The 12,124-nt window shown below is 34.8% G+C and overlaps 1 protein-coding gene across 2 annotated transcripts; it reads right to left on the reverse strand.

The window, feature by feature from the left end:
- Window positions 1-114: 114 nt before the first annotated feature.
- LOC18046226 (WD repeat-containing protein 70) lies at window positions 115-3,606 on the reverse strand. Of its 2 annotated transcripts, XR_002906398.1 has the most exons (9): window positions 2,920-3,606; window positions 2,593-2,805; window positions 2,313-2,513; window positions 2,065-2,172; window positions 1,753-1,890; window positions 1,384-1,635; window positions 901-1,221; window positions 421-794; window positions 115-334 (listed from the first exon to the last, which is right to left on the reverse strand). XR_002906398.1 is itself a non-coding variant. In XM_006443654.2 (8 exons), exons 1-8 carry the CDS (start codon window positions 3,406-3,408, stop codon window positions 627-629), a joined length of 1,890 nt encoding a protein of 629 aa, XP_006443717.1. In that variant the 5' UTR covers window positions 3,409-3,606; the 3' UTR covers window positions 115-626. The 2 variants fall into 2 exon arrangements, 1 of the variants encoding a protein (XP_006443717.1); XM_006443654.2 differs by having other exon boundaries at window positions 115-794.
- Window positions 3,607-12,124: the final 8,518 nt, after the last annotated feature.

Below are 12,124 nucleotides of genomic sequence, written 5' to 3' on the forward strand. Positions count from 1 at the left end.
CTTGCACCACACTAACATATCTATATGATGTCATACTCCAACAATGTCATGAAAATATAGTCTACGACACTCATTCACGTGAAAACCTGCCATTTAACCAACAGAGCCAGCAAATGGTTTAAAATTCGACACCACATCATGACAAATTCAGTTGGTGACGGCAGACTTTGATGTTGATACATGACAAAGTTTACATTGGAAGATTCCAGAACATACAGTATTACAGGGTTCATACTAAACTTGTTTCGGAACTTTAAATCAGCAAATGTGCCATCAGCAAACGTCCCGTCCGAAAATGGCAAATCACATGCAAAACTATACCATAGCTGTCAAGCTGTCAAGAACTTCAGTAGTAAATTCAAAATGCATTAAGTCACGAAGGAAAAGGAAAAGGAAAAGCATGCAAAGTCCTGCTAATACCTTTTAACATACCCATGCTTGGTTAAAGGTCTTCCTCAGATGCCCAAATTACACGTGTTGTGAGAGGTAGGTAATATTCAAACTCGGCCGCAAAAAAAAGAGAAATGAAGAGAATATGATTCATTCAAGTATCATAATCCCATCAAGAAGTAGCAATGGAAACTTGGCAACCGAAAAGAGTGAAAGAATAGCAGAACATTATCCAATCATTTCTCTTCATCCTCAGAATCAGACTCTTGAAACACCGGTGCAGGTTGGGTTTGTGCATATGCTGGAGCAATATATTTAGGATCCTTTGCTGCAACATCAGCATACTTCAATATAGCTTCTCTAGGATCTTCTTCCATCCATGTCTCCTTGATCATACCCCCTTGCTGCAAGGAAACTCAATATATTAGCTAATTTCCACTAGCTTCACCTGTATAACATAAAGGAGTTGAGAGAAAGGACCAGAAAAGAAAAAAGGGCACTGAAGATTACCTTGAGAAGGTACTGGGTCAATAAGCTTCCCTTACTCGCACCAACTCTCCCACCATGGCCAGGTCCTGTAACAGGAACTTCAGGCTTGTGGGACTTAATTGGATCCTTCAATATTTTCTCTCGCTGACGCTTGCGACTTGGCTGATCTCTGAACAAGGGTAATGCATGTGGATTGTGAATAACCGGAGCCACCTCAAAATCATCAACAGATTTTTTCCTCGGTGCTCGTGCAACACACACAAGAGCTCCTCTCTCACTCAGTCTTGGATCATATAATATGTGAGTTCCTCCCTGACTTTTATCTCCAGCTGTTGCAAAGATCTTCAAAAAAAGGAAATTAAGGGGAAAAAAAGAAAAAAGAGCAACGGATGAGTGTATCTCCATATGCGTGATTGTGTTTTGCTTCGAAATGAAGCCATAAAGGATTCATCACACACAATAGCTCAAACCTTTTTTGGGGAAGGCAGCAAAAGTGTAGATTACCTGATTTAGCTTTGGGTGCCAAGCACATTGCACCACACTACAAGCCGGTGATATTCCAACTCTGGAAACAAGTTCCAGTTTCTCCCTATCATAAAAGCATAGAAGACCTCCTGTTGTGCTCTCTCTTTCCACAGATGTTCCAGTCAAGAAAAGTTGTTCATCAGGACTAAATGCTACATTTGTTTGGGCATAGTTATTGGGGAGATCCTCAAACACCTTAAGAGGCTCTTTCATTTTGCGCAAATCCCAAACCTGATACACATTTCAAGAATATGTAAGAATAGTGACAACATATTGACATTTCGAGCATGCACACATATACGTTGAAGGAAGTAAACAGCAATATGTTGTGGAGATATCAATTGCTACCTTCAATGAACCATCAAAGCTCCTTGAGAGCAGAATTCGCCCATCACTAGAAAACTTAAGTGCAGTAATATCATCAGAATGACCTTTTTCAACATGAATATCTGGCCTGCTCCCCCATCCAGGCTTAAGGTTCCACACCTGCAAGAGTGAAAATACAAGGCACGTGAAAAGAACTGATGCAAAGTTCAGGAAGTCAAAGAAGCATAAAGTAAAGAGAATTTTGATAGGAACATCAATTTGGGAAAGCCTAGGGTCTAGCCTAGCTTACAGTATACAAACACAAAAGAGATATCAGGCATCACAAGCAAATACCTGTATAGAACCATCTCCTATACCACCTGCAATGCATTTCCCATCACAATCCCAAGCACATGTGGTAACTGCAACCCTTCCAGGCCTTGCAAGCTTTGGTTTGATAACCTATCCAATCCAGAGAAAGTCGCATCATCAGTTGACAGCCATTTAATTCCTTTCAACTCACTTCATAAGAGTTAAGAATGCTTGGCATATATCCACCTGGCATATCTTAACCAAAGTTACAAAGTATAAAATAAACAAACCTGCTTCTGACTTTTGAATTCATTTACATCCCAAATGCGAAGTGATCCATCCTCTGATGATGTCAAAATTGTCTCTTTAGTTTTAGGATGCCACTCTCCACAAGTCAATCCACAAATGTGGCCCTTTGTGTTTTTCAGATCACGTATATACATATCACCCTTCACAAACTCTCCTAGAGTAAGTCCATCTCGGTCATATATCTGATATACAAAGTTATACATGAGAGAGGTGCCATCAACAATAAGCAAATAACAACAAAAAGCTAGCATGCACAAGTACCTTAGCTTGAGCAGAACCAGTCACACAGAGAAAACGGTCAGATGTTGGACTCCAGCTCAAGTTACGAACTTGATGACCCTCAGATGGCTCAAGCTGCCTAAAAGATTGTAGACGGGAATTCATTCCTTGAAAGTCATACATGCGTACCGTATAGTCATAACTTCCAGAAAGAACTCTAGAACCAGAGTGATCAACTGCAAGAGCTGAAACAATCTGACAAGCAACACCCATAATGTCGTTGTCAGCATAAACCAAAACCTTTCAAAAGTTAACCCTAATCCACCCACTTAAGAGCAGGCTATAGATTCTGCTCAATAAAAATATTACCTTAGTATGCCCTTTGAGTACAATCTCATTGCTCATCGGAATTTGACGCCGATTCTCCTCTCCCTCCTCTTCATCAACATCATCATCATCATCATCATCTCCTGACTCTGCCGGCCGCCGAGGAGGCCCAATCATCACGCTGTCAGCATCGTCCTCTTGCTGCTGCGGAGGCCGAGGAGGCCCAATCATCACGTCACCGTCATCGGCTTTCAGTTCCTGCTGCCGGGGAGGCGGAGGTGGCGGTCCAATTGGTGCAGCGTCCGAAGACTTAGGGTTTCGAAGCGTGCCCAGCCATTCCTTGGAGGAGGAAGAGATAGACGGCAGGTTGTTTTTCTCATTATCGGTAGCGGCGGTTGTTGTAGTTAAGGGGTCGGATCGGCGAGTGGCGTTGTGGATTTTCTCAAGGGGCGTTTGGGATTTTGCCTGTTTCCCGAATGTGAAAGGAAATTGGGCCCTAATTCCATCATATATCTCTGCCTCGTCTTCCATTTTGTTTCGTTCGCACCTACCCGTCGTTTATCAGTGATCTTTGTTTCCTTTTAAATTTCTGGACCATTTATACGCTTGCTTGGCCGCCATTGGAGTTCCTTCCCGCAGGAGCAGGCACAGGTAAAGCGGATGATGGGCCGGGTAACCCCAGTGACCCGCTTTAATTAGGCTTTCGGGTTCAAGTTGTTTTCTAATGCAGGGTATTTGACTTAGGGATGGCAATGGGGCAGATATGGGTTGGATCTACTCTGCTCCAGATCCAAATCCATAATAAAAATTAAGATCTGTATCTGCTCCAGATCCGTTATGAATCCATATTTTTCGCTCCATATCCAGATCCAAAAGAGAAATAAATATCTATATCTGCTCCAAATCCGAAAAAAAAAATTAATATCCAAATCTGCTCTAGATCCGTCATGAATTCTAAAATTCCGTAATAAAAAAGTAATAATTTTTTAGATTGAAAATTGAAGGCTAAAATGTATTGATAACAAATAAATTATATAATTTTTCTCAAAAATATAATAAATATTGTAGCTTATACTTCTACACCAAAACAACAGATAAGAAAGATAATAAAATATCATTCAGAAGTAATTGCAGAAGTAAGATCAATATAATATTCTATTGTCTCCTTCATCATTCTAGTATCCACTATACACCTACCATCATTCCTACAACATTAGATAATGACATATAAATTAAATATGATTTATATTCAGTCCTTTATTATTTTTATTATGACCATATTTGACTAAATATATGAATAATTATATTTCTTAAAAATTATTTGGCCAATATGATAAAATAAATTACCAGGTTATATTACTTAGATTGCAATTTGAATATTGCATGTACATGCTTTGAGGCTAGCTGACCTTTAAATTTACAAAACTAACCTTTAAGTTTTAAGAGTTTAAATTCATGGTAAATACTACTAATATGCTATGAATAAAATTTATTATCATTATCATTCCATAATTATTAAGAAACTTTTAAAATAAAATAAAATTAAAAGATGAGTGGATATGGATATGGATTTAGATATTAAGATAGATCCATATCTGCTCCAGATTCGTCTTAGATCCGTACATCGATATCCAAATCCGATCCAAATCCATTTTAAACCGATCCAAATCCGATCCGATTGGATTTGGATCACATGGATCTTGGATCAAATCCAATTCATTGCCATCCCTAATTTGACTGAGGAGTCGGCCTTTTGATAACTCTTAAAATTCCTTGTAAAATCTTTTTTTCTTCAATTGCAATTATTTAAATAACCTAACATAAATTAATTCATTTCTTATTTTGAATGAAAATTTAATAAAACATTTAAATAAATTATTCTTTTAACAAATATTTTACACTCAATCCATTTCATAATATAGGAGTTTAGAGGTATGAAGATCGAAATTATAAAATTAAAAAAAAGATAAATTTATATTTTAGGATAATTTAAAATGAAAATTTTTTTCAGTAAAATTTTTTGGAAAGATGATCAATTTTAATATATGAATTTCTATTTTAACAGTTAAACTAAGGGTATTTTAGGGAGCAAGGGTATTACGAGGATACTCGAGGGATGTTGAAAGCTAGCTCCAACTCTTAACTGAGTGATGTGTTTATATATGCGTAGAGCTAGCGATTGAATTTAGCAGTCGTCCTTGATGTACCGAAATCAAAGGCCCTCGTGAGTTCGCAGGCCAGCTTGCCACATGATAATCCAAAAGATCAGTGGGCCTTGTTTTTCACAATTTTGTTATAGTATTTATTTTTAATTAAAAAAAAATCAGCTACGCACATGGATTCAACGTGGGGGGTTTGTGTGAAATAATGAGTGTCAGTAAGGGCAATTTAGAATACTCAACAATCATTGTGACCCTTGAAAATAAAAATAAAAATAAAAAAGAGATCTCATCTCAAGGGTTCTTTAAACAATCAAAGTTAGAGTGGCGCTATTGGCACCCCTGTATTTTTCTTATAAAATCCCTCTTGTTATACATTTACAATTTTATCCCTTATATCTTGAATTGTATTAGTTATAAAATCTTATCTTATTAAATCCATATATGATTTTTCTGGCTGACTCTTTCTCTACTAAAGCTCTTAAAAGTTAATTTTTTTTTTTTTGGGAAAAAAAAGGTCAATTGTAAAAGAGTAAGAATTTGATATAAAGTATTTTTTTTCACTTGACAATTTATTTTTATAGGAAAGATAATTTTATAAAATTTTCATAAATTACTAAAGTTATTAGAATGCTAGGAGATAATTAAACCTTGTGTGTATTTTATACATATTTATTTTGAAATAAAATGTCATAAACTGAAAAGTATAAAACTAAAACAAATAGAAGCCTCATAATAAATTAAGCACATGAGATACAAAATATTGGGTTGTTATCAACAACATTTCCTACAAAAAGAAGAAACTTGAAGTGGGAGTGGTTGAAGAATGATAACTGAAAGGAGGTTGAATTTGTTTACGGAAAAATGACAGATAAAGGCTATTTTAGGAATTGAGAAGGAAATAAACAAAAAAAAAAGGGGTTTGAAAAGGATATTAGAGGGGTGCCGATAGCCCCACTCTAAAAGTTAAATTGGGGGCGCGGCATCGGCCCCATCTCACCCACGTGGTCGTCTCATGATTGAATCCATGTCTAGAAAGCCTGAAAATAAGCATTTTTTATTTTTATTTTTCTAATTCTTACAAATGTTTCGCGTGCGGGTGGTTAAGATAAAGTACTAAAACTTAAACGATCGGTTTTGTATTAATCCACAGCCGAATTGGAAACTTTAAAATTCCATTCTAAGAATTAAGAACGGGTCCCACATACGTATGGATAAGCATGACGCAGTGTCCTTAATTTTTCGTTGTAGATATCACATCACTTAGAACGATGAATTTTATTTTTCTAATGTTTGTCTAAAAAAATTTTGTTGTATTGGTGTAGTTTAAGTTTAGGAGTCTACTAATAGTGTTATTGAGTTTTATTTTAGTTGGATTTTCTTATTTAATTTTCGTACTCAAAGTCGAGTTTGTTGTTTTATTTTAATTAGTATTTTGTGTTTATTTGCCTTTAAAAAGTGAGATTATAAATAGTTCTAAATACTTTTTCAATTTTTTCATTCAATAAAATCATCTCTTTTATTTTATTTTTTTTAATTATGGGATTATTACTTTAAATTCATAAATGTCATGTGTAGAATCGTTCGTACTAGAGTAACATTTAGTCTCATCACAATCTAATCGTAAATATTAAAAGTTAAATTGTATTCAATGATGCCAATTCGCATGTGTAAGAGAAATTCAAACATTAAACTTCTTGTATCAACACAAGAAATCATAAAAGTTAAGACAGTTAGCTCTTGTAAACCACACCGGTTGATAAACACATAAATCACAAAAGATTCAATAAATTCCACAAGAAAGGATATATATAAGGAATGCGCCTAGATGTGAAATATAATCAAGTTTTAAATAGTAATATAACATTAGACTTGTTTGGATCACCCGCACATCGTTTTAAGATAAAACAGCTATAATCATACCCACACCAAATTTTAAAAACTCTTTTACAACTGAGTTGTTCTTATTGGTGAGACACATTAATATCGGATGAAGTCTTTCAAATTTTAACATAGCAATTGAAAGTGCGAACTAAGGAATTGACTGAAGAGTCTGGGAGAAGAATGAAACTAATATGTGAAAGTTATTTCAACAAGATATCGAGTTCTTTTTAGGTTTTATCAAAGGTATTCTGTAATATTCAACTCATTATTATTTTCAGATTATTTTGATATTTTAATTGGTTTAATTAGAGTATGTTCCGTGTTCCCCTTTTGTCTTTCCTTGTCAATGAAATAGTTTATTTTTGCTTGAAATTATAATTAGGTTTTGAGATCTTATATATCTTGTAGCCTAATATCTTATTTTAGGTTAATTAATACCCTAAGATAAATTATCATTAATTTATGGTAGTTGAATTTTTAATTTAATCTATGATAGAGATTTGAATATATGCAAATTTGGTAGTCAAATAGATTATATTTTACCAATTAGACTAGAAAATAATCCTTTCTTCCACCAGTATTGAATATGGGTTATTCGAAAGATTTTAGGTAAGTTTTAGATAAACTCTGAAATCAATATAGATCTAGATCCATTAAGGTTCGATCTTTCTAGTGAGCCTAAAATTCCACCATTTGTTGTCTCATGAATCTTGGAGTTGAGGCGCCCGACTGACGCCCCCAATTTAGGGTTTGGCCAGGGTAGACTAATGGTCCGAATGGATGCGGGGATGAGGGTTATCACCATAAAGAGGAAAAAAAAAGTTCATACATATTTGTAAGTATTAAATTTATTAGTCAATGAATTATTAAAAAACCAAGATAACAAAATCTATATTACATAAATTCTTCTTCTCACACTCAGAAAATTTTGCTATTCTCTTCTTTTTAAGTGGTAAGTTTTAGCATATTTTTTTTTTCTTAATTGGTAAATTTCTTACCCTTGATTTTAGATTTTAGTAGTTTAATAATGCATATGAACAAAAGGGAAATAATAGCTAGTTCTTTTATTTTTGCTGTCAACTAGTGTTTTGTTTTTGCGTGAATAATTGCTCGTTCACCTATGTACTGTGTTATTCTTTACAATTCAACAGTTTATTGACATTTCATGCTAAATGCATTTAGGATGGATTTTTGATACTGCAGTCTATGTCTTTGTAGGATTAGTTAATTTGCTACTGAGAAAGTTGACCACTAGCACTAATCATAATGGGGAGGAATTCACTAGACATGGCTTGGCAATACTGCACAATAATTGACAAGAAGAAAAACCACTTGCGATGCAACTTTTGTGGGCATGAAATGCATGGGATCACGCGTTTCAAAGAACACATTGCTCAGATGGGAGCAGACGTGAAAACTTGTACCGACTCTTGCCCTCAAGAAATAAAACAAGATATGATTAAAGAACTCGTTCAGCATTCTCTCAGGAGAGAAGAGAAGGAAAGAAGATTAAGAGAAGCATTGCAAAGCAGATTGATGAATGTTACACCACCGCCGCCGCCACCACCATCACCGATATCAGTAGATTATAACAACAAAAAGAGGGCTGCTTCCGCTGCTACGGCCGACTTAGAGGCGGAAGAGAGAGCTATGATGGAGAAAGCTGTCAAGGAGAGCCTTCAAACGTTTGAGATGGAAAAGAGAAAAGTTGCCAGGCATGCTGATGACGAAATTGAGGCTGCCATTCGTGAGAGCATGAGATCTTACAGAGAGGAGCAATACTGGAGGCGCGGCCGAGAGGGTTCCAGCAGCAGATATTATTCGGAGGCAGGACCATCATCATTTGGTAATTATGAACCCACTAATGATGTCGATTCAGATTATGACAGTGATTTTAGTTTCTAGTTAATATGTTTGTGTGTGTGTGTGTGTTTTACTTTTACTTTTATTCGTGTTGGTGAACTTAATTATGTGACGGCTCTTATATTTCATCTTTGTCATATGTTTGTTGAACTATTGATTTAGCTTTGTTGTTATATATATATATTGTTTAATTAAGGTTTACATGACCTTTAAAAATGTTAATAAATAAATGATATGATAGTCTATATATGATTGATATTATTATTTTATGATTTGTTATTTTAAAGATAAACAAATGTGCCCTTAGATCCTTGGCATCTTTGATAATATTGCTATCCAATATATAAAAATATAGTTTGCTTAGAAAGTTATTTTATTTTGAGGGATTAGAAGATTATTAAGTCTAAAGATTTCGTATTCACAGTCTAAACACCGTTAGATAATTAAATTTTATTAATTTTTCTAATCATCGTCCCCAAATTATTAGGTAAGGTACCCTTAACATAGCATGGCCCGACCTGGATTAGAAAGCCGTTTCTATTTATCTGAAGTCACTAACAAAACAAAATGAGGTGTGTGTTGATGATTTTAAAGAATATAATGGGTTAGGAGTTAGGACTTAGGATGAGTATGATCAAAAACAACAAGAGGCGGGCAATTGACGGGGTAGTAGGAGTTTATATCTCGGCAAAGCAATTAAAACTCTTGTCCTTTATCTCTTTAAAGCCGTCTCAGAGAAGTATCTAATGGAGGAATAGTCGTAGTTTTGTCAATCTATTGCTCTTCTTGTGTACTTTCAATGTTCGGAGTTATCATGTTCAGCAAGTGTTAATGAAATATTTTCTGATGAAAACTTTGTGATTTCTACAACTCTAACAACCCCCCAGAAGTTTAGAGATATTCCAATTTTTGGTTGGGACAAATCACATACAATTTTTCAGCTGAATTTTTACGTGTGAGCAGCGTATGTACTTTCAATATGTGGAGGATCAAATAAGCTCTGACATAAAAGCTAATTATTAGGATCCCCTAAGTTATATGCATGTAACTTAGCATAAGCTTTATTATTATTATACACTGACAAAAGAAATTTTCATATCTCTGTTGTTATAAAGAGAGCATTGTATGAATAAACAAGACAAATTTGACCGATTGAGACAACTAGCTCCCCGAATAATGTGATTGGTAAAACATAAATCAAACAAAATCCATTAAATTTCTTAAGCAAAGATTTGAAAAGAAAAAACAATAAAGTATGTGAGTGAATATAAAATAATAATCAAGTTTTTAAGATGGTAAATTGGTATATAACGTTTTTGGATGATTCGAATGCGATTTTAGATAAAAACAACTACAATCATACCAACCAAATTTTAAAAACTTTACTTTAGAACTGAGTTGTTCTGAATAAGAGAATATGATTGGCAAAATATAAATATATCAGGCAAAGGCTTTCAATTTTTATTTATATTGATATCGAAAAATGAGCTAATAAGTCGATCATTAAAAGTTATTTTAATAAGATATCGAGTTTTTTTTTTTAAAGATTGGACATTTGGTTTAGTTTTTTCATAACAAAATCGAATCGAGCCTAATCAAAATTTCAGATTTAGTTTGGTTTTTTATGTGGTATCTTTTGTTGTTTTAATTTTATAATATTAATTATTAAAATTAAGGGGTAATGAAAGCAGAATTTTAGAAATCAAAATCAATCTCCATCTTAAAAATTTTGACATGAGTGATGAGGTCTTCAAAAAGTTACCCGTACCAGATTCTTCCTTTAATGCTGGTGAAGAATATCAAAAGCTCTCTTGCTTTTGTTTATCATAAGCCCCATCCAATTCATGTTTCCTTTGAGATATGGGTCATGGATGAATTTGGTGTCGATGGAATGCGGAAAAAACTAGTAACAGTAGAATGTAGTCAAAGACTTCAATGGCCTTCAGCATTCTGGAAAAATGAGGTGGTTATCATGGCGGACAGGGTTGGAAAGCTGTGCTGCTACGAATTTGGAACCCAAGAAATTAAAGAACTTCCAAGTTCACAAGCATCTCAGAAATTATTTTTTTGTTGTAATTTACATGAGCAGTCTAGATTCAGTCAGAGGGGGAAATAAGCTCGACACAGGATAGGAGCTTTAAAACCCAGGAAAGTAAAGTCTTCCCTTACTATAGTTTCAGACTGTATATCTCTTGAAAATTGACCCTGTGAAGTATCTAAATAATTGTAGTTTTGTCAACTTATTAAAATCTTCTTGGGTACCTTAATGTTTGGTGCCTTTCTCTTTAGCCAATGTAAATAAAATGTGCATATCTATCATGTACGCATTACTTTGATGAATGTTGTATCTGTATTCTCCCCAGAGAGCTATCGTGTATGAAACAGGCTGTAACTCTTACCAATAGTGTCGCAGAAACTTATACTACAGAAAGCTACAGACGCTTCAATCAAGACGAGGGACAGACTCAGAAAATTACGATTTTCTTTTTATTAGATGATAAGAAATATACTTGTAACAGATCAGTCATAATCTCTTAGACCAAGCTTGTTACCTTCTCAAACTGAAACTACGGCAGAAATTTTTATAAGACGCTTTTGAACAACAAGAATTTTAATTTCTTGACTGGTGGCTTCCATCATAAGCTCATTGCTTTTCCCAAATTCGGTTCAACAGTCATTAATTTTTTCCACGATCCATTGATACCAGATTCATCCACGACCCATATTGCACAGAAATTATGAACTGAGTAGAGATTCGTTCAACACCATAACATTCCTGGATTCTCGCGTGGGATTAAAGGCAATGGTGTCTTTGGAAAGACCTGGTCAATCATATCAAATTAAAGGATATACTGTTGACAAATGTGAGGATGATCACCCCGTGTCCATGCAATCGAGTAACAAGCTCCACTAAAGTATAAACATTCAAAATTGTAAATGAAAACCGTTCTTAGCTTCACGAAGATTTATGCCAATGAGTTCTCTCCAGGACTCTGTACTCATGGTATACCCTTCAGCCCTTTCGGTTGAATCAGATCGGGCAACTCTGTAGTCATTGGATTTGGGGTCATAACCAAACCCAACAAAGTTTGTGTTCAGACAAAGAAAATGGAAAAAAGTGTCAAGGCTAATTAGATGACTGAGGCAGTTCCGTGAATTCCCTGAGAGAAAGGTTAGCTAACACGACTGCCCCAGAATCTAAAGCAAAACCAAAAAAATTGCCATGGCAATGACCGAAGATGCAACCAAACATGCCATCTTGATCGAGAGGAAAATCAATAAACGTGCAGACAGGAGAAACATGATCATCACCAAGTGGGGTTTCTGTTTTGTCATCAAAA

Source organism: Citrus clementina, unplaced genomic scaffold (genome assembly GCF_000493195.1).
Source record: "Citrus clementina cultivar Clemenules unplaced genomic scaffold, Citrus_clementina_v1.0 scaffold_3, whole genome shotgun sequence".
Lineage (NCBI taxonomy): Eukaryota > Viridiplantae > Streptophyta > Magnoliopsida > Sapindales > Rutaceae > Citrus > Citrus x clementina.

Bases quoted from the DNA above. Each gene is read 5' to 3' on its own strand.
- LOC18046226 (XM_006443654.2), bottom strand. From the start codon at position 3,408: ATGGAAGACGAGGCAGAGATATATGATGGAATTAGGGCCCAATTTCCT. The intron at 2,173-2,312 runs GTTTGTTTATTT...TGGATTGGATAG, and splicing joins AATTCAAAAGTCAGAAGCAG to GTTATCAAACCAAAGCTTGC. The intron at 1,636-1,752 runs GTAGCAATTGAT...AATGTGTATCAG, and splicing joins GCTTTGATGGTTCATTGAAG to GTTTGGGATTTGCGCAAAAT.